Here is a 23,667-nt window from a genome sequence, read left to right as displayed (position 1 = left end):
GTTATTAAGCAATAATTACAATCAAAAAATCAAATCTAGCAGAGGTTATACTTTAACAGAGATCTTGAGGTCACTCTGTGGCCTTTTGAACTTGTTCACCATCTTTTTCGAAAATTAAGTAACTACGAAAAGAGGCCAGAGATGGTAGAGAGGAACATGCTGGGCGGCAGAGAGGAACACGCTAGCGGCAGAGAATAATGAAGGTGAGCTTGAGCTATTGCTAGTTTAGAGATTCTGGAGCTGGAGCTGCGGGTTATTCTCTGCTGGTTTTTTCTTTTTTCTTTTTTTTTCTTTTTTTTTTTTGACAATGGGTGCCACGCACCGTTTCATTAAACCAAGAAAAGAAGTATGCAGTTTTGTGTTTTTTTTTTTTTTTTCCTTTTTGCCACGCATCGTTTTATTAATTAAAAAAAAAGAAGTCTATGCAGGTCAATGGCATGTTTCCTTTTCACGGTTCTCACTCATAACGTGCGGACATTCTCACTCTGCATCAATTCTATATATATATATATATATTATTTAATTAATTAACAAATTAATATAACCTATATTTATATAAAATAAATTATATATGCATAAATTAATTTTAAAATAATAAATATAATTAAATATAAATTAATTACATAGTAACATATAAATACTTTGATAAACAATATAATATAAATATACCAGTTAGAAGGTGTGTTATGGGAATTTGGTTCAGCACACCCTGTTTAAAATGACGTAATGAAATCTACCCACCCGTTGCATTTTTTATTTATTTTACCCTCTTATTTTTTAATATTTCCAAATTAACCTTTTCGAATATCAAAAAAGAAAAATCAATGTGAAAACCTATTTCAGTTTTCCTGAATGGAGCACGAAGGAAAGAGGAAGAGAAAATTAAAGAGAATGGTGAAGCAGCTATCGGAGAGTTCTTTAGGAGGAGGGTCAAGTGGAGGAAGCATCCTAGGCTTAGCAATCAGCTCCGTCACCCCCTTCCTGGTCTTGGCCTTGGAGTCGCCACCTTCAGCATCTACCTGGTCGAAAACTTCGTCGAATAAAAAACAAAAATTTCACTGTCCTTTGTTTTGATTTAGGTTCTGTTTTTTGTTCTTTTCGTGTTTTTGTGTTATGGCTGTGCTTTTGAATGAGATTGTGCAATCCATTGAGCAATGTTTGAAGCTGATCAAGAAGCCCCAGCCGTACATTGACCTGACTCTGGACTCGGTATTGTTGGTGCCTGGTATCACTAGTTTGGTTTTAAAGGCGGTTGATGGTGAAAAACGGTAAAGAGGAGAGGGTTTGGGTTAGAATTATTGCTGCTGATTACAAGTTCTGGACTAAGCTTTGCTCTCGATTTGATCCTACTACTGGTAATTTTGGTTAACTTTTTCGTCTCCTTTCAATCTGTGAATTTGTTCATTTATTTTTATTTTATATTATTAATTTTTTGATTTTTGATTTTTAGAAATGGAAGAGAAAGAAATAAATTTTGAAGTATTTTTAGAGGTTCCCTAATTTCATAAATTGTATGTAACAAACTTTTGCTACTTTGTGCTTGTGTGAGAGTGAAGGTTGAAAGTATATATAATGCGCGTACAATATGAAATATATTCATGTATTGGCGTAGCATATCTGGACTTGAATTTGTTGGATAAGTTTTAGGAAAAAAGTTTATTGTTATATGCAGCCTTTATGTAAGCTTTTGTTTCCATGGAGAGCATCTATTTTTCTTTGAAATTATATACTTGCTATTACTTCAATTTTAAATGACATGCAAATACCTTCTTGATTCATGCTATATGGTTAATAGTCCAATGCACTTGGTAAGTTGCAAATGTACCTTTCGAAACTCACTTGATTATGAGGATACCCCAAATGGTTGGACAGCTGTCTATGTATTTGTATAATGCGTGTGGCAAAAAGTTGAATTTCAAAGACATTAATCTTGGGAAATATTTTAAATTAATTTGTGCAGAATACCTCAATGGCATGAAAAATTGCTTAAATATTTGCTAGGATATGAAAATTGACGTGATTTTTTGTAATATTGTCTCTTTTTTATTGTGTCATTTTAATCTTCTAATAATGCTCTGAATTGTTAGACCACTTGAATATTTTATATTTTAATTTAAAGCATTTTTTTAATGAAATTTATGATTTTCAATTGAATACGTCATATATGAAACAGGTAAAACTGAGTCTTTATATCCTAAAACAATTATTCCTGTACCTAAAGACAGATATGGACTTCATGTAATTGAAACTTTGGAGCCTGACATTGTAAGCCCTAAATTCTTTTCTTCAAATTTATTAAAAGTTCTTATATTATGAAGCTAATTTTTGCTTCTATTTTGGTATTTGTATGAATTTTTTTAAGGAGAAACTTCCAGATTTCCTTTGTAGATATTTCTTACTATCTTGGTTTTGGAGGATTACCCGCATCCTTCTAGAATCCCAAACCCGTTGTTGATATCCTCAACAGTTCCTTCCTTCTATCTTGCCAGTTTTGGTGTTTATGTTGCTCAAAGTGTAATCTGAATATTTATTCTAGTTCAAACTAAAGCTCAAATTACTAGTTCTAATGGCATCTTATGGAGTATATGTAGGCAACATTAGGAACTTTTGTATTATAATGAGCGGCCCATCCTATTAAGTGGCATCTTTAATAATGTATTTATTTGCATGCTTTTACTACTTGGTTTATGCAAACAAGTTTCACCTTGAACTATATGTCTCTGGAGGACTTTTAGACAAAAAACACACCAAAACGAAGAGAAAAAAAAATGAGAAGCGTGAACTGGTGTGAAAACTTGTCTTCATTCATTCATGGACGTAACATATAAACACAAGCTTACAGGAACAGTAAACCACCTAATTTTCATCTAACACTGCAATAATCATACTGCCAAAAGATAAGTCATACTTTGGCTACCTAATACAACAGTGTTTTAGCAGAAAAACTGAATGTAAAGTAACTAAACATCAAAAGGCAACTAAGACACAAAATAACATTTTTTAATGTTTCAAACCTGTTTCTTGGCAAAGCTTTTGTTAAAATCTCAGCAAGCTGGATCTTAGACTTGGAATGAACCAGCTTCACTTTACCATTTCTTTCAGCTTCCCTCACAGCATGATACTTGACTAAAATATGCTTTGTTCTTCGATGTTGACTAGGATTTTCAGTAATGAAAATTGTAGACTTGTTGTCACAATATATAATGGTAGCTTCTTCTTGCCTCTCATTTAAATCAACATGTAACTTCCTTAGCCATAAAGCTTGATTTGAAGCAGCTGCAGCAGCAATATATTTAGCTTCAGCTGTGGATTGAGTTATTCAACCTTGTTTTTGTGAGCTCCATGAAAATGAACCTGAACCAAGAGAAAAATAAGTACCCTAAAGTACTTTTCGAATCCTCCATACTGCTAGCCCAATCACTATCAACATAACCTATCAACTTTTTTTCTCCTTTCTTCGAAAACCAAACATCATATTCTATAGTGTCTTTAATATACCTTAGCACTATTTTAGCTGTAGAATAGTGAATATGTGATGGAGCATGCATAAATCTAGAAAGTAGACTCATAGAAAACATAATGTCGAGTCTGGAAGCACATAAATACAGCAAACTCCCAATAAGGCTTCTGTAAATTGAAACTTCAATTTTAGCAGCACCATCTTCGAGTTCAAATTTTTTATTATAAACCATTGGAGTATCAACTAGATTACACTTCTCCATGTCAAATTTTTTTAGTAGTTCCATAGCATACTTCCTTTGGGATAAGAAAATGTCATGACTAGATTGATATATCTCCATGCCAAGAAATTACTTCATCACTCCTAAATCTGACATTTCAAACACTTTTTGCATTTCAGATTTAAACTTCATCACACTTTGTGAATTTCCTCCTGTAACAAATAAGTCATCAACATAAAGAGAAACAATTAGTTTTTCATCATTTGAACCTGACTTCACATATAAAGTAGGCTCATTCTCATTCCTTTTAAAACTCTTCTCCACAATGTGTGAGTTAATTCTGCTATACCAAGCTCTAGGAGCTTGTTTCAGGCCATAAAGAGCCTTATGCAGCTTATAAACTTTGTTTTCCTTTTCTTCAACGACAAAGCTTTCAGATTTTTTAACATGCACTTTTTCTTGCAAGTAACCATTTAGAAGCAGATTTCACATCTAAATGGTAAACTTTCCATCATTTTTTAGTAGCAAGAGCTAGTAGAAATCTGATTGTCTCATGCCTTGCAACTGGTGCAAACTTATCTCCGTAATCAATACCTGGTTGCTGCACATAACCCTTAACTACCAATCTTATTTATGTTTGTTTATTATACCATCTGTATTGAGCTTGGTCTTAAAGACCCACTTCACTCCTATTGCCTTTTTGTCTTGAGGTTTGTTCATCAATTCCCAAGTCTTATTTTTGTTTATCATGCTAATTTCAGTTCCCATGGCCTCTCTCCATGTCTTAAACTGATTTGCATCATAGAAAAGTAATTGGATCACAAAGTGGTAGGTTGGATCTCTCATATACATCAGTCAAGGGTCTTGTATCTTGGACATCGATTAATGGTCTTGTACCTCGGACATCAGTTAAGGGTCTTGTATCTTGGGCATCGATCAATGGTTTTATACTTCAGATGCTTCTCTCATATACATCATTTAAGGGTCTTATACCTCAGATTCCGATAGCATTTTCATCATTTGAATCAGTCTCCTCCTGAATTTCATCATGTTCTTGGATAAAAATATCTTCTGGGAATTGAACTTCACTCTTTTCCCAATTCCAAGCAACAACTTTATCAACTTTAACATTCTTACTAACAATTAGCTTGTTAGTCTTCAAATGATATACTCTGTGCTCTTTTGTGTTGCTGCTATAACTAACAAAAATTTCCACATTAGCTTTTTAATCCAACTTGTCTCTTTTAATTTTAGGAACATGTGTATAACAAATGCTCTCAAATATCTTCAAATGCTTCACAATAGGATTGACTCCATACCACATCTCATATGGAGTTTTGAAATCCAATGCTTTAGTTTGTAATCTATTTAGCAAATACAATGAGGTATTCACTGCTTCAATCCAAAACTTTTTTGGTAATTGCTTCTTAAATAACAAGCATCTGCACATCTCCACAATAGTCCTATTCTTCCTCTCACTAACCTCATTTTGTTGAGGAGTATAGGGAGAAGTCAAATGATGTTGAATTCCAGCTTCTTTCCATTGTAACTCAAACTTTTGAGTTGTATATTCAGTCTCATTATCTGATCTTATCACCTTGATGCTACATTTTGTTTGATTTTCAACCATGGCTTTAAAACTGGTGAATATCTTAGCAACTTAAAATTTTTGTTTCAGAAAGAACACCAAGCACATTCTAGAGAAATCGTATATGAAAATGAGAAATTAGCTGCTACCATTGATAGAATTCTCACTCATAGGTCCACATACATCGCTATGAATCAACTGAAGCTTTTCAAAGGTTCTCCAAGCACCTTTCGAAGGGAATGGCAGCCTTTGTTGCTTACCAAGCTGAAACACTTCACACACTTCCAGATTTTTTTAACAATAGGCATATTCTCTACCAATTTCTTTTTATGCATTAGATTCAAGGAGTCATAGTTAAAATGACCAAGTCTTTTATGCCATAACTTAGATTCATCACAAGATTTGGCATAAAAAACATTGTTTCCCTTCTTGTTCCACTTTACTACAAAGCTTCTATCTTTCATTCTAACATTTAGAATTTCACTTCCATCTTGATCATATATTATGGAAGACTTATCTTGAAAATTCAAAGAATACCCATTTTTAAGCATTTGTCCCACACTCAATAAGCTTTGATTGATTTCAGGCACATATGCACATTTGAAATGAGTTTAGTACCTGTTGAAGTTTCCACAGCCACATTACCTTTGCCTTGAACTTGAATAAAGTCTCTATTTCCAAATCAGACTTTGGAAACAAAGCTTCTGTCCAAGCTCTTGAAGATATCAGCACCATGTGTCATATATTGAGTGCAGCCACTATCCACCAACCATACTTTTTTGTTGCCATTTTCTGCATAACATGTGGCAACAAATAACCTTTCCTCATTTTGCTGTGCTTCATCGGCAACTTGTACCTGGTGTGCTTGCTGTATTGGTCCTCCTTTGTTCTTGCAAACTTTTTCAACATGTTCAAGTTGTTTGCAAGCTCTACATTAAACATTAGGCCTAAACCAGCAATATTTTTCAGAATGGTTATCCTTTTTGCAGTGAGAGAACTTCACAAACTTCTTTCTTTTATCTTCTCTGCCTGTACCAAAACCATGTCTTGCTTTGTCATTACTTCCTCCAAGGATGAGATCTTTGCTTCAAACATCTTCGGTAAACTAACCAACACTTCCTTCACCACTCGTTTGTCATTCAGCTCCTCTCTAAGAATGCTGATCTGGTTTACTGCCTTCATGAGTTTATCAATGAAATCTTTCACCAACTTTGAATCTTTCATTCTCAAAGTTTTGAACTCCGTCCTTAAGTTCAACACTTCCATCTGTCTTGTTCTTACACTACCCTGGAACTCTTCTTTTAGCTCGTCCTAGACCTCTTTAGCTATAGTGCAGGCCATAATTTTGGTGAACATTACATCTGAAACACCAGCATGTAAGGCAGATAATGCTTTAACCTTTTCGGTAACTTCCTCACTATGTTGCTTTATTTGAGCCATAGTAGGATTTGTCAAAGGGGGAGGATTTCTGTTGGTCTCTACAACTTGCCACAAGTCAAAAGCTTAAAGGTAAGCTTTCATCTTTATAGATTACATGGCATAATTTTCTCCAGAAAATATAGGAGGTGATGGAGCAGAAAAATGAGTTGAAGCCATTTAAAAAAGGAAGACAAGGTAGAAGGAAGGTTTATGTATTTTTTGCTATTTCACTCACAGCCTCACTAAGATCATTAGAGCTCTGATACTATTTGTAGGATTTTTAGACAAAAAATAAAGCAAAATGAAGAGGGGAAAAAGAAAAAAAAGAAAAAAAGAAGAAGAAGCTTGAACTGGTGTGAAAACTTGTCTTCATTCATTCATGGACAGAACATATAAACACAAGCTTACAGGAACAGTAAACCACCTAATTTTCACCTAACACCGCAGTAATTATACTGCTAAAAGACAAGTCATACTTTGGCTACCCAATACAACAATGTTTTAGCTGAAAAGCTGAATGTAAAGTAACTAAACATCAAAAGGCAATTAAGACAGCAACAAAAGTGTTATTACACTAACAGTCTCTCACAATAACTTCATGTAGGATTCTCTAATAAAGATTTTCAATCTTTCACACTTAACATGGTAATGTTGCCAACCTATTAACCTCACTAGTATCTATAGGAAATTGATTACAAAGCTCTGTCTCCTAGAGTTGCTTGCTTTGCATTTTAGAAGGCAGAGGATGTGGTTAGCTCTTAGCATTATGCTAGGAAAGGGCTTTGTCTTAGGCAAAATTACAATCAACAAAGCAAACAACTTCGATGACAGATACCTGTTGTCTTCAATATGTTGCCTTCTTTTGATTAAAATAGAAAAAAAAAAAGTTCACTGAGAAAAAAGTGATGGTGCTTGAAGTGGACCAGAAATTTCAGGTTTTTGGAGAAGAAAAAAAAATGAAATAGCCTTTGTAGCTGCAGAGCATAAAGTTACTAGTGCAGGTTTTGTCTTAATGAAGAATGGTTTATTTTTTGGAGCTTCTTGGGTTGTAGGTGCCTTAAATAAGACTGTGAAACCAGCCAGAAGATTGAGGGAAAGTAGGAAAGTGATTGAATAGGAACAAAAAGAAGAAAAATGGCATAAAACTATGCTTAAGTTTATCCGTCCGAGACTGCACCAAGCAAGGATCAGCCATCTAAGGATGAACATGCTCAAGGTTTGATGCTATGATATGGTCTACTAAAGTAAATTCTTTTTAGCGTTTGTATTCATTTCTATTTTTATGACTAACTATATTTTTTTGGCATGGAAATGTTGAGTTTGGAATAGGGGTGGGCTCGGTGCGGATTGGTTCGGTTTTTGGGGTTTTTTTAAACCTAACCGACCAATTCGGTTTGGGTTGGTTACATAACCGAACCGAACCGAACCCAATATACAACCCGAAACCGACCGAACCGACCATATTTGATCGGTTTTGGTTGGATTTGCGGGTTGGGCCGGTCTAGGCTTCGTGTTGGGCCTCGGCCCAAATTGTATATATATATATATATATTTCGAATTTGGTATTTTTTGGACAAAAATTGTATAAAAAAATTTTTAGGCCTTTTTAATCATCAATCTATATTTTAAATTAGATATTCTTTTCAAATTATTCTTTAAATTAAATAATTTTAACATACATCCATCCACCTAAACAAAAATACCAAATAAGTTAATTATTAAGCATCAAACATATTAAATAATACAACACATAATCATACAACTATAATACAAATCTACAACTACCACCACCCAATTATAAACCATACATCAACAAATAAAGTATATAACAAGTCTACAACCATTATTAGCTACAAAATAAAATACAACCCATATTTGAAATCTAAAATTTTAAAATAAACTTATAATTAAATAAACTAATAATCCATAAAAATAAAAATTATTTTAAATATTGTTTTCTTCCACATTCTCCATTGCATGAAAAGCCACCAGCAGCAACCACAAGCTCACTACCTCAATAAACCAAATTCCATTCATCCTTCAACAAACATTAAAATTATAAATAAACATTAAACATTAAGCATTAAATGTAAAGAATTAGCAATCAATAAACATTAAGTGTATTACTAAAATATTATCTAACTTAAAAGATAATTGATGATTTGGAATTAACAACAAACTTACCAAGTAATCATATATCAATTAGGTAGAGGTAAACTTTGTTTTGTAACCCAAGATGCTCCTAAACAAATTAAAATATGATATTAGATTAATTAGTAAGCTAAAAGAAGTTGTAAATATTACTAAAAAATTCTAAAAACTCTAAAATAGATAATAAAAATAAAATTACAAATAATAATAATAAAAAAAATTCTTACCCGATTCAATAGAATCATAATATGCGACATCTTCTATTGGTATTTCAACTCTATAATCATACGTCATAGGCTTTGATTGCAACCAATTTTGAGAACAAATCAAAGCCTCCACCATTTTTGGATCCAATGAACTTCGGAATGCATCAAGAATACGCCTTCCGGTACTAAAAGTAGATTCGGATGCTACTGTAGAAACTGGAATGGCGCATACATCTCTTGCAATTTGAGATAAAATTCGATATTTTGTCCAATTATTTTTCCACCAAGCCAAAATATCAAATTTCTCACTCTCCACATCCTCACATGGATCAAACAAAAATTTATCAACCTCATTCTTTATTTCCAATTCATTTTTTTCCATTTTTCTTTTTTTAAATTGTGATTCTTTCAAACGCCGACGATCATCTATGCTTCCATCATCCAATGAATCCATCATCATCCCACTTTGTTGTGCTTGCATTGATTGACCATCATTTGAATTTGATACTTTAGAACTCCCATTCATAGAATCAATTTCCTTATAGAAGTTGTAAAGGTTAACTAAAGTATCTTTTACATCCCTAGTCAAAGATTCAACCATACCACTTTCATAAGCATCCTCAAAAAGATATGATACATATTCTAGCTTATATCGTGGATCAAGCACAATGGCAATAAGCAACAACTTGTTGACATTTCCAAGTGAACCCCAATATTTGTCAAACTTTATCAACATTTTCTTTGCCATATCGGCCATCAAATGATTTTGACTATTACTCCATTCAACAAGTGCATTATACATCAAACTCAATTCATGAAAACATATATTAGAAGTAACAGTCAAAGAGGCACTAAACTTTAAGGTAACTTCATAAAAAGTAGCAAGAAATTTCACAAAAACCCTTGCACTATCCCAATCTTTAATTAGAGGTGGTCCGGCTCTCTTCCTTCCTACTTCATCTTCCTCAAAATATCCAAGATAATGTCCATCAGCATCTATCATCCTATCAAAACCTTTTTGATACTTCAAAGCCGAGTTCAACATCAAATAGGTGGAATTCCACCTAGTAGACACATCCAAAACCACGGTTTCTTTATATTCAATTTTCTCCTTCTCTACACATTCTTTAAATTTGTTTAACCTTGAAGGAGATGATCGAACATATCTAATAGCATTACGAATTCCAGCAATACTATCATGGATTTCCTTTAATCCAAATGTCACAATTAAATTTACAATATGTGCAGCACAACGAACATGTAAAAACTCACCATCCAAAACATTTCCTTTCCAATAATTTAATTTTTCTTTCAAAAAATTAACAGCCACATCATTTGAAGAAGCATTATCAACCGTTATTGTGAAAACCCTTTCAATACCCCATTCAATCAAACAATTTTCTATAACCTTACCAATTGTCTCACCTTTATGATTTTGCACAATACAAAAATTTAAAATTCTCTTATGCAACTTCCAATCATCATCAATGAAATGAGCGGTAAGAGTCATGTAATTGTTATTTTGAATGGAAGTCCATGTGTCCGTCGTAAGACAAACCCTTTGCTTCCTCAATGAAAACACACTCTTCAAAATTTTTTTCTCATCTAAGTACAACTGAAACACATCTCTAGAAATTGTTCTACGAGATGGCGGTTCAAACTTAGGGTTCAAAGCATTACAAAACTTTCTAAACCCTTCTCCTTCAACGTGGCTAAATGGTAACTCGTCCATGATGATCATTTCTGCACATGCAAGCCTACATGCCTCTTTACTAAATGTTGTACTCATAGAGACCAAATTGCTACTACCACTTTCAAATGAAAGAACTTGTTGCTTTTTATCCTCCATCCTATTAGGGTATTTTTTGCATTGGTTCATCAAATGGTTTCGCAATGTACTAGTTCCACATCTCTTGGTATTACATGCATAATCTACCCCACAATGTTTACATTTGCACCTAGGATTATTTGGATCATAATCTGGAATTTTTTCAAAATGTTCCCAAACCCAAGATGGAGCCCTAGAAGGTTTTCTCTTTTGCGTTTTATAAGGTTTATCCAACTGTGAAGGTTGAGATTCAGCTTTATCTGATTCATTTAAGTACTCTTCCAATTCATTAATATCATACAAATCATTATGGCCCTCATCCATCTAGAACCTATTAAAAACAAAATAAACATATACATATATGTATATATATATATATATACAAATATATATACATATAGCTGTCAAAATCAGCAGGCCAGGTTATATTAACAACTTCACAGCAATCAAGTCACACATCACTTCACAATCTCCAAACTTCACAGCAAACAATTTCACAGCCTATGCTTCACTACACTTTCCAACAGCAATTTTTGACCTTCCCACATGCAAAAATAACGAGAAAAAGGCTAAGTAACTTACCTCCAAATAATAGACAATCACACAATTGTTTGTGATCTTGGAATTAAACGAAGAAAATGAATGCTATTCGATTTATGCAAGTCACGATAGGCTGTTTGATTTTATCTACAAAACAGGGGAAAAAAATATATTAGACCACAAAGCAAAATAAAAAAAATAAAATTGCAATACTAATTAGAAAAAATAGAAAAAAAAAAAAGTTTGCTATACACTTCTTCCATCCAAACTCCTGGTGTTAAGACTGATTAGAAAAAACAGCATTCCATAGTTTCCATGTATAATATTTTATGTATTTAAAATAGCATAGATTCTTTAAGTAATGGGAAACAACCACCAAAGGAAATTAAAAGAGAATAAATTCCAGAGAATTAGAAGCTTATCAAACCTGCCACATCTGTTCTACCATTTGGAGAGGAATTAGATTCACTGCCCAAATTAGTGCTGACTGCTGAGAGTTTGAGAAGCCTGTCCAACAGGTGATTCAGGCAAGCTGTTTGGTCCTTGAAGGTGACTGAAGAAGTAGCTTTCTTCCAATATATTCTGCGATTGTGAACAAAAAATGCAGGTTAAGGTTTTTATTCATATTTATCAAGACAAAAAGTTTTAGTTATGCATAAATAATTTTGAGTGACTTGAGGAAAAGAACCTCATATATAATTATATATAAATATATAAATAAAAATATATATATATATATATATATATATATATATATGCAGCTTGTACTTTAAGTTTAGCTTGTACATAATTATGAACATTATTATGATGAATTTATATAATAATTGGACAGATACTGCCAAGTCCACCATTCAACAAAATAAGCCATTTGAATCAAACAAACAACAATACAAACACTCTGATTTGCACAAGATTTTAGGGCATAAATATAAATGAATTGAAATAAAAAAATAATATTTATTTTCCATCATTCATGCAAATGACATAATTGAGTACAAGTATGCATTTTTAACCATTAAGAGCAAGAATCAAATTGGCAATGACAGATTGTTCAACAAAGAAATTAATTTTCAAATATTTTTAAAGTTCTAGATTCAAAATTACTATTATTTGATAAAGAAATTGTACATAACCCAAAAAGTTTCCACTTATTAGTTTTCTTAATCATTGTTCTTTTTTATATCACTTATCCCCAACCAAATCATTCTGCACCTACACCATTACACAAGAAAAGAATAAACTTAAACATCACCCAAATAACAGGAAAAGAAAAAAAGTGAAATTTGACTATCTTTTAAGAGGAAAAACCAGGTGAATATTTTATTGAATTAAAAAAAAAAAAGGAGAAAGGTTTTTTGTCCATTTAATTCTCTAAAATGTAAAATTTAGAAAATATATTTAAAGAACTCTTAACATTGACTAGTCTGAGTCAATATTTTATTGGATTACCGGGTTTTAGACAAGAGCATGAAAAAGTAATGAATTAACTGCCTTCTATGGCAGTCTTTAACTCTTTTTAAGCCAGCAAAAGCTCCGCTACTCACTCTTTTAAATAGATCACAGCAACTGGGTATTTTCTACTTTTCGTTTTCAGTTCTCTGTATTTGCTTTCTCTGAATCTGTTTTTGTTTTTTTTGGGTGTTTCCAGAAAGTAATAAAAATACTATTTTTCTGTTTTTCTGCTTGTGTTTGTTTTTTCTCTAAATCAGAATCAGATGGTGCCATTCTCATCTTGTTGCTGTATCGATTGAGATGAGAGGAGCTTCTCCGAGTCCCGTGGAGCCCAGACTCCGTTTGTCTGCTTCAGCTAAGTCAGTCTCTTTCTGTCTCTGTCTCTTTATTTTCTGTGTTTCATTGCTTTCATTTTTGGGTTTTTAGCTTAATTGGGTTGTGAAGGATGATTGCAATTTCCCGGAAAATTGTTTAATTTGTGCATAGGTGTTTCAGTGTTTGTGTAATTAGGATGTAGAGTGAGCCTCATGAAAGTGTTGAGTGTTACAAGATTTGAATTGTGTGAGATGCAAAGATCTATTTAATTTTCCAATCCGAAGGGAAGCAGAAAGGAACGAAAAAAAAAATAAAATAGAAGTTGCTAACTCGAAATAAAATAAAATTATGAAAGATTTCCTTTCAATTTCAATCAATCAATAATCACTATAATAATAATAAGAAATATAATGATTTTTACCTGCAGAGCTTGGGACTTGGGAGGGCGACGAGTGGTGGCGAATGGCGATCGGCGAGAGGGCGACGAGTGGACTGGGTCCGGTGTCGGCGGTTGTTCAAGTGGTGGCGTTGCTTGGGAGTTCAATCGGGTGGTGGCTGGCCGGAGGATGCTGCCTGCGAGTGGCGATTGGCGACGCGAATGCTAGGGCTTCAATTTCGTTTTGTGAGAATCTGAGATTGTGTTGACTGTTGAGTGCTGTCACTGTTGTGTATTGTGTTTTCATCTTGAAATCCAACGGTGGTAATTAGATGGTGAGAGATCAATGGCTTACAAAATTTCATAGAAATAATTTAATGAAAATAATTTTTGCAAAATGGCTCTTTGGTTATGAAATGGTTCGGTTCGGGTTGGGTGGGTTAAAATTCCTTCCAACCCGTAACCCGAACCGAAAATCTAACATTTTTATATGTATAACCCGACCCAAACCGACTAAATAATAAAAACCAACCCAAACCGACCCAAATTCTTCGGTTTGGTCGGTTTTGTCGGGTTAGGTCGGTTTTTGCCCACTCCTAGTTTGGAACATGTATACTCAATTAGTTTGAGGGATATTAGCAATTAATGTTTGGACCTTTTTTCTCTATATATTTATATACAATAATCACTAAACAAAACTTTGATGAGGAGACTGGTTTATTTTGCTGTTGTGTGTTTCATTATGGCTCCACATCATTTGGCACTTGTTATAGGATGGAGTTTTTGAGCGCCATAAGTTATCTATTTAGCATATGGTTCTATGCCTTGTTTAGATATGTTTTTAAGCTTTTAGAACATAATCCAAGACTTTATGCATTGACCAATCTCATATGAATTGGCTTCTATCACTATTACTTGTAACTAGTATAGACCTTTCATGTGTTGTATTTGATCTATTAAAAAGTGGTAAACAGAGAAAGTAAACCAAATCAGCGCAAATGAAATTCAGATTTATCAAAAGATGTAGTGTGGAAGAAAAAGAAAAAGAAAAGGAAAAAGAAAAGGAAAAAGAAAAAGAAATCCTTCACCACTAGCTTTTCTAGTCAATTAAAATAGTAATAATAATAATAATAAAAGAAAAGCTTGAGTACCATTACATGTATTGAAAACACAATGTTGATGAATGTGGCTCCAGGTCGTATAGAAATTGTTATGCTCGGAGTACATCATTTTAGGCAATCATTATGAATGCTCTAATTCCATGTTTTCCCTCTTGATTTTAGAAGCAATTTTTAAAGTTATTTTGCACCGCGAGCTTTTCGGATCAGGTTAATAAAAATCCGAGTCACCAACTCTAACACCAACCATTCTCACCTCTTCTAAGTAGTTTATTTGAGAACTTTGTACGTGGTAGGGTCTTTTTCTCTTCCCCTTTTTTATGATGACCAAGTGCGACAGAACTGACAGGTGCATGGGACTAAGAAACCTATTCGGCTTCCTCATCTTTAGCTACAACTGCACATAAATAAAGGAATCTTGTTTGGGCTACATTGAAGCCTACTTTTCTGATTGATTCTATGTGGCCTTGATATAGACTCGAACTAAGACCCTTATTAGAGGAGAAAATCTTCGGTACCACCGTGGTACCACGTCATACTGTGCAACGTCAAAACATTTATTGCTACATGTTTTAACATATGCCACATATGTTGCCACTTGTTGCTTTTTTATTTTAAATTTTTTCAGCTATCTAAAAAAGTAAAAAATAAAAACAGAAAATGAAAATCAAAACTCTCTCCTTTTCTCTTCCACAAGGGTGCTGTAACTTGACAGCCACCAAAAAGAATAACAGAGATGAAAAGAAAGATGTATTCAGGGAAAACAAAATCAAGCAAAGAAGAATTTCACTCTTGGTTTGCTATCGCCTCAAGCAAATAAAATAGTCATGAAGTTTTAAGAAGAACAGAAAAGAAAAGAGGGTACAAAGTGTGGGTATTTGAAATAATCATTTAGCAATCAGCATTCATATCGGATTTCAATATTTTAAGGCTTCTCTTAAGGGTTCCTTTTCTTACTATTTTGAAGCAAATCTTTTTCGTCACCATCTTTTTAAACTTTTTGGTTTTTCTATTAACTTTTTTTTCTTCTACAAAAAAGGTGATCAATAAAACATGGGGTAGATTTGAGATACTACTAATTAGCGCTTCTTAAATTTAGGTAATTTTGAATTTACTCGTATTTGGGTGAATTTATGCTCTAAAGGAATGGTTTTATTTCATTGCTTTTTCAAAAAAATATCAATTAATTTCTCTTAGAGAAGCCAACCAAGCTGTACCCAAATCCTTACTACTCTTTTTGGGTTGCAAGTTTCTGGGTTGAATGGCTTACAAGATGATTTTGAAAGAAGAGATGGATACCTTCACACTCAAACGTAGCTAACAATGGACAAATAAAACCATGAAGGAGAATTTCAGTTTGGAACCTGAAATGTCATTTTCTAAAGCAAGCAAGGAAAGCTTTTTAAAATTTAATTATTAACAAGAAAATAAAAAGCTTAATTATGAACTGTAAAATTTAAAATAAAAAGACAAGAGATGGCAATACATGTGAAAAATGTTAAAACATGTGGCAATAAATGTTTTGATGTTGCATAGTATGATATGGTACCACGGTGGTACCCGAAAATTTTCTCCTCTTAGAGGGCTCAACAGTGAAATCTATGGTCCTACAAGAATATACTTATCTATAGAAGCATCTAAGGTATCACTAGATGAATCCTTAGATATATTGACTCCTATTGGTCTTATCTCAAAGGGTTATATTTTTTTATTTGTTTATACAAATCTACAAGCTTATATCTATTTATTTGAAAAGAAAAACTCATTTGAAACGTTTTGGTCTTTTCATACCTCTAAGGCGGGCGTAAAAAAAAAACAAAGCACGAATATCTAACATTTAAATGGGAATTTCAATAAAAGAAGTAGAGAGTAACCCTGGAAATTGAACAACATGAAAACATAAAAATCTTTTATGTGCAATGCAGAAATAAAAACCGGATAGAGAGAGAGAGAACGAGAACAATTTGCACTTAAAAAAAAAAAAAGAAATCAAAGAAGTAGAGCTTATTTTGGGAAGAAATGGAGTACAATAAAGGTTTTTTCTTGGAAGAACTTCATGCTCGAGTTCAACTTGGGATTGAAAATGGGAGTTTGAGCTTTGGTTATTAAGGAAATGAGGATTTTGAAGAGTCTGAGTGCAAAATGAAGAAGAGAATGCTTAATAGAGGATAAATACATCTAACAAATGGTCTAAATTCAAATTTAAGAATTAGAACAACAGTTGGGATTAATGGAGGTTTGATTAGAAAGGTTTGGCAGCTTGCCTGATCTTGAGAGTGAGATTGTTTCGCCACGTGTCAGATATTTTACATGGGGTGTCTCAAACGTGTACGGAAGTTGAATAGTTGTGCATTAATCAAAGATAGTGCAATATTTATCTCAAAACCAAACACATACTGCTCCTTTAAGTGAATTCTTCACTTGACGGCCTGGGGGGCTGACTGTGTGGATATGTTTTGCTCTAATGAATCAACCTTACCTCAAAGCCAATACTCATGATGGGCCTAAATGCAACATTGTTTCATTTTTGAGTGAATATTAATAATTAAGAGGCTACCATTTTCTTAGGTGAGGTTGGCTTAATTGTTATACCCCTCATAACCACATTCTTGAGATGTTGTTAGTTTGAGACACACCCAGTTTCTTTTAGAATTAAAAATTATTGTAATGATTAAAAAAAAAAAAAAAAAAAGGGCTGCCATTCCACCTACTTTGCAAGCTATATGTAAATACTTGGATAAACAATAGTCTATTATTAAGATGAATGGATATGTTAATCTTTTTCCCTCAAAACATTAAAAGCAGCCATTGGATTCTAGTAATATTAGCAATTTAAGACTTGTTCGGTAATTTTTTCAAAAACCATTTTTATAAATTGTAAAGTGAAAATGGTAAATAGGATTTTGTATTTTTAGAATTTCAAAACATGTCTAGTAAATATTTATGAGAATGAAAATAGTAAAATCATGTTTGGTAAATATATAATATGATATATATATATATATATATATATATATATATATATATATATATAAATATGTAAGCATATATATAAGGGAAAAATAAACCTTCATCTTTGAAAATAATAAACATTATCCATATTTGTATCTATACATGTTAATATGGTTTATACCTACATGAAATTAATTTTTTAATTTAAAATGATAAATATCAATTGTTCCCTATTTTCCAAATATATGTACAATAGCTTTGAACGTTTTCTAAATCTATCTATATTTTAGAAAATGTTTCCAACTTTTTATTTTAGATTCTACATTTCAAAAATAATTATCGAATGCATTCTTGGCCATTTTTTAACTTATATAATGAAAAACTGTTTTGCAAAACAATACTCATGCTCTAATATTTAAAAAATGTAATGTGACAATACAATTACTTTTCTTTGTAAACAAAATATAAATGGTAGAGGAGCAATTTAACACTTTGCATTTATATTCTTCTTTTCGTTAAGATATATATTGCCAAAATCTGTTAGGGATAAAACGTTCAAGCTATATATAAATACATGGATGAATAATAGTCAATTATTAAGATGAATGGGATATTAATATATATATATATATATATATATATATTTATCTCAAAATGTTGAAAGCAGCCGTTGAATTCTAGTAATAGTAGTAATTTAATTTACAAGTGTTTGTCTTTGAATCGACATTCTAGGTATGATGGACTATTCAATGCTCTAATAATAATGAAATGTAATATGACAAAGGTCTTGTTGGGGTGAGAAAGTTATGACCAAGAGCAAGCTAGCTTGAAGTGTTAGCAACAAGCAAGCTTTTGGTGATGCTCTTGGGAATGGTTGTGTGTGAGTTGTGTTTTTAGGTTTTGGTTATGGTGTTTTCTGGTTTTTAGGGTTCCTAAAGTGTTCTAAGGTGTTGAAGAAGAGATAAGAAGAAGAGGAACACGTTGGCTTTTGAAAATAAGGCTGAGATGTATAACCATTTCATTCATTTTACAATATAAGCTTGAAATTACAACTAGTTCACACATGCCAAGCATGTGAGCTTACAAAATGAGTAAAGTATTTGAAATTTAAAAAGTAAAATGGTCAACACCTAAATTTTCATATACAAAAGAGTCAAAAACCAGCTGCAACATGTCTATTCCAAATATAGTAAAAAGTGGCACATGGTTTGAACTAAGTTCCTATTGTTTAACTAGTTTGGGTAAACAACCAAACTAGCTTCACCTACTTAGTTTCCCTTTGTATCTGCTTATGAAACTTGGTTTGAAGCATCCTTGGTCATCAATAAATATTGTTCCAAGAGCTAGGAAAGTTCTGGAACCGGATCATGGGCCAAACAGCTCCAAAACTGGCCCATACTCTGCATACTGGGCCCATCAGATACAGCAATCTGTTTGGAATAGAAAATGGACTTTCCCATGTCATTTTGACCTGAAATTTAAACCACAGTCTTCTATATATGTCTGTAGACATCCCTCAAAATTTCAGCTCAAAAATCCATTTGCAACCTGAGATATAAGATAAATAGTGGAACTATGTTGCTGGAAATTATGAATCCAGCACCATAGGCATTTCAAGCATAACATTCCTACTCTTTTGTGCATAATCTTGCCTATAATTTTGCATACATAACTTAGGCACAAAACATTATCAAAATATACCTTGCATCAATTAAAAACATACATACAAAAAAATATAAACTCATAAAAGGAAAGGATTTGATACCAGGGTGTGCATGCTAGCCGGTGACATGCACCATCAAGTGGCAAAATTGCCACACTTCAACACTCCTCCTTGGCAATTTTGTATGAGACATTGAGAAGTCCTCTCAATATCTCAAATCTCTTCTTTCCCAATGGCTTGGTGAAGATATCCGCCAAGTTCTCCTCGGAAGTCACATACTCCAACTTCACTTCACCACGTGCTTCAAATTCCCTTAAGGAATGATACTTGACCGGTATATGCTTGGTCCTCCCATGTTGGAATGGATTTTGTGCAATTGCTATTGCTGAAGTATTGTCACACAATATTACCGTGGCTTCCTCTTGCTTCAAGCTCAAGTCCTCCAATAATTTCCTAAGCCAAACACCTTGATTAGCACAACTTGAGCAAGCAATATACTCGGCTTCCGCGGTGCTTTGTGCAACGGTTTGATGCTTCTTGGAATTCCATGAGAAAGGACCATTTCCAAGAGTGTAAATGTAGCCCGATGTGCTCTTGCTATCATCCAAAGAACCAGCCCAATCACTATCACTATAACCAAGCAAAGCTTCATTCATGCCATCCTTGTACCATATACCAAAATCACTAGTACCTTTCAAATACCTTAGGATTCTTTTTGCACAACTAAGATGATTTTGTGATGGACTATGCATAAATCTTGACAAAACAGCCACACTAAACATGATATCCAGTCTAGTAGAGCATACATATAAAAGGCTACCAATTAAACTTCTATAGATGGAAGGATTTACCTTTGGAGAATCATTATCCTTCACCAACTTGGTGCCTTCATTCATAGGTGTGGCAACGCTATTACAATCTTCCATGTCAAACTTCTTGAGCAGCTCCTTCACATAGCTTTCTTGAGATATGAAGATGCCCTTGGATGATTGGACAACTTCAATTCCAAGAAAGTATTTCATCTCTCCAAGGCTAGACATCTCAAAGTTCAATTCTAGCTCACTTTTGAAATTGCTCACTTCTTTCTCATTACCACCGGTCACTAGAAGGTCATCAACATAAAGAGACACCAACACCATGCAACCATGAGTCCTAATATACAATGTAGGCTCATTAGGACCCCTCCTAAATCCATGCTTTGTCAAAAAACCATCTATCTTGGCATACCATGCCCTAGGAGCTTGTTTAAGGCCATACAAGGCCTTGTGTAGCTTGTATACCTTCTCTTCACTTTCTTTCTTCACAAAACCTTCGGGTTGCACAACATAGACCTCCTCCTTCAATATTCCATTCAAGAAGGCTGACTTCACATCAAGGTGATATACTTTCCAAGACTTTTGTGCCGAAATTGCAAGAAGAAGTCTTATGGTTTCCATCCTTGCAACCGGTGCAAAAGTCTCTCCATAATCCACACCGGCTTGTTGTGCATATCCTTTGACAACAAGCCTTGCCTTGTGCTTATTTATGGACCCATCCAGATTGTACTTGGTCCTAAAGATCCACTTCACCCCAATAGCATTCTTTCCCTTCAATTTTGTTACCAAGCTCCAAGTGTCATTCTTGTTTATCACATCGATTTCATCTTTCATGGCTTGTCTCCACTCTTTTCTTAACATAGCCTCATGGACATTGATTGGATCACTCAATGCCACATTACACCTTTCATAAATCTCATTAAGAGGTCATCATAAATCTCATTAAGAGGTCTTGTGCCTCTCACACCATCACCAATCTCCAAATCAGCCCCTATGGAGATTTCTAGCTCATTCTCATCATATTCATCATCATGGGCAGCACCTTCATCATTTCCTTGTTCCTCATCATTATCATGAGCTTCAAGCCGATTGTCTTCATCCATACTAGCCAACTCCTCCTTACTACAAACCCATTTAGCTTCCTCATCAACTTTCACATCTCTACTTATCACAAGTTTCTTGGTTTCCAAGTTATACACTCTATATCCCTTGGTCACATCACTATAGCCAACCAAAACACCAACTTGTGACCTTTCATCAAGCTTTCCTCTCTTCTCTTGTGGTACTAGGATGTAACAAATGCTTCCAAATACCCTTAGATGATCAAGAGAAGGCTTATATCCAAACCAAAGCTCAAATGGGGTTTTACTCCTCAAAGACTTGGAGTAAAGCCTATTTTGGATGTAGATGGATGTATTAACTCCTTCGGCCCAAAACTTCTTTGGCAAGCCACTTTCAAACAACAAACATCTAGCCATCTCCATGATGGTACGGTTTTTCCTTTCACATACACCATTTTGTTGTGGTGTGTATGGTGTAGTGAATTGATGAACTATACCATGATCCTTACAAAGTTGTTTGAAAGCCTCACTTGTGTATTCCCCACCATTGTCCGTCCTTAACACCTTTATAGTGCAACCGGATTGATTTTGCACTAACTTCATAAATTCTACAAACTTCTCCAAAGCTTGTGATTTTCTTTCAAGGAAATACACCCAAAACATTCTTGAGTAATCATCAATGAAATTTATGAAATACTTGCTGCCATTTAAGGATGGAACACTCATAGGACCACAAATATCCGAATGTATAAGTCCTAGCTTCTCCTTTGATCTCCAAGAACAAGATTGAAATGCTAGCCTAGTATGCTTTCCTTTTTGACACACTTCACACACATGTTCTTGCTTCTCCACCAATGGCATGTCTCTAACAAGTTCATGTGTGCCTACCAATGACTTAAAGCTAGCATGGCCTAGTCTTTTATGCCAAAGTTGAGAGGTGTTCTCAACTTTGGTGTTCAATGCAACCGATGCACCATTTTCATCCATATTCAACCTAAAATTCTTGTTCTTCATTCCAACACACATTAATTCATTTCCATGTGGATCAACTATAGTGCATGCCATGTTTGAGAAGTGTAATGCATATTTGTTCTCAAGCATTTGACCTACACTAAGTAAGTTCTCACATAAAGAAGGTACATAGAGAACATCATGGATAGTTTTGATACCTTTGGTGGTGTGTATCACCACATCTCCTTTGCCTTTCACTTCCATCAAGGCTCCATTTCCAATTTTGACTTTTTTATGGCTGCTCCTATCCAAGTTTGTGAACCACTCATGCTTGTGAGACATATGGTGTGTTGCTCCACTATCAATGATCCATCCTTCATCATTTTTGATGCTACTAAAACAAGTAGCAACAAACAACTCTTCGGATTCACTATCACTTGCATTATCTTTAGCAATATTTGCTTGTTGCTTATCTTTCTTGTTTGCCTTGCATACTCTGTCCACATGACCATTTTGTTGACATTTATGGCAAAATGCATCCGGCCTCCACCAACACCTTCTTGGATGATGACCTTTCTTCTTGCAATGGTGACAAGGTTCATAGGACTTCCTCTCGGGTTTGCTAGTTTCACCTTTCTCCTTTATGACCCTAAGCTTGTTCTTCTTTTGATTATGTGTCTTTTGATGTTGATTAGACACAAATGCAGCCTCCATTGATTCTTCATGTCTAATCCTCCTCCTTTGCTCCGTAGCTTGCAAGGCATTCACCAACTCGGTCAAGGAAATTTCATTTAGGTTCCTTGACTCCTCCAATGAAGATATCTTAGCTTCAAACCTCTCGGGCAAGGAGACCAACACCTTCTCCACAATCCTTTGGTCACTTAATCTTTCACCTAGCACCCTAATTTGATTCACCACATTAAGAAGCCTTGTGGTGAACTCCTTAACCGTTTCTTTGTCTTTCATCTTGATAGTCTCAAACTCCCTCCTTAGGTTAAGGATTTGCATTTGCCTTGTCCTTGCACTCCCTTGGAACTCATCTTGAAGTTTGTCCCAAGCTTCTTTGGCACTCTCACATGCCATTATCCTTGTGAAAATGGTATCACTAATACAAGAATGAATGGCGGTGAGAGCCTTGAAACCTTTAGCCAATTCCTCCTCATGGTGCTTGATTTGGTTGACCGTTGCCCCTTGTCTCAAAGGCTCGGGTTCTTGGGGATTTATGGTGACCTCCCAAAGACCATAAGCCTTCAAGTAGGCTTGCATCTTGATACTCCAAATGTTGTAGTTCTCCCCATTGAAGATAGGAGGAGAAGGAGTTGAAAAACTTGAAGAAGCCATGTGAATGTTGCTTTCTAGTATGAAGGAATATGAAAATATATTTGTGCTTTCAAGTATCTCTTCACTCTCAAGGAACGAACCAGCCCAAAAACCTCACAAATCTCACAAAAATGTGCCTTGCTCTGATACCACTTTGTTGGGGTGAGAAAGTTATGACCAAGAGCAAGCTAGCTTGAAGTGTTAGCAACAAGCAAGCTTTTGGTGATGCTCT

The 23,667-nt window shown here is 34.2% G+C and overlaps 1 protein-coding gene and 2 long non-coding RNA genes across 3 annotated transcripts; 2 read left to right on the top strand and 1 right to left on the bottom strand.

The window, feature by feature from the left end:
- Positions 1–784: 784 nt before the first annotated feature.
- Positions 785–2,841, top strand: LOC125424296 (lecithin-cholesterol acyltransferase-like 4). Its single transcript, XM_048481232.2, has 3 exons — positions 785–1,355; positions 2,174–2,265; positions 2,363–2,841. Exons 1-3 carry the CDS (start codon positions 1,256–1,258, stop codon positions 2,453–2,455), a joined length of 285 nt encoding a protein of 94 aa, XP_048337189.2. The 5' UTR covers positions 785–1,255; the 3' UTR covers positions 2,456–2,841.
- A 5,546-nt stretch (positions 2,842–8,387) lies between these two features.
- LOC125424050 (uncharacterized) lies at positions 8,388–9,185 on the bottom strand. The gene is made up of 3 exons (XR_009634240.1): positions 9,066–9,185; positions 8,872–8,929; positions 8,388–8,725 (listed from the first exon to the last, which is right to left on the bottom strand). It is a non-coding gene; the product is annotated as an uncharacterized LOC125424050 (long non-coding RNA).
- A 3,660-nt stretch (positions 9,186–12,845) lies between these two features.
- On the top strand, positions 12,846–13,953 carry LOC112492796 (uncharacterized). Its single transcript, XR_007243204.2, has 3 exons — positions 12,846–12,982; positions 13,122–13,223; positions 13,607–13,953. It is a non-coding gene; the product is annotated as an uncharacterized LOC112492796 (long non-coding RNA).
- Positions 13,954–23,667: the final 9,714 nt, after the last annotated feature.

Source organism: Ziziphus jujuba, chromosome 9 (genome assembly GCF_031755915.1).
Source record: "Ziziphus jujuba cultivar Dongzao chromosome 9, ASM3175591v1".
Lineage (NCBI taxonomy): Eukaryota > Viridiplantae > Streptophyta > Magnoliopsida > Rosales > Rhamnaceae > Ziziphus > Ziziphus jujuba.
Note: the sequence above shows the minus strand (reverse complement) of the source record. Positions and strands in the feature narration are given on the sequence as shown.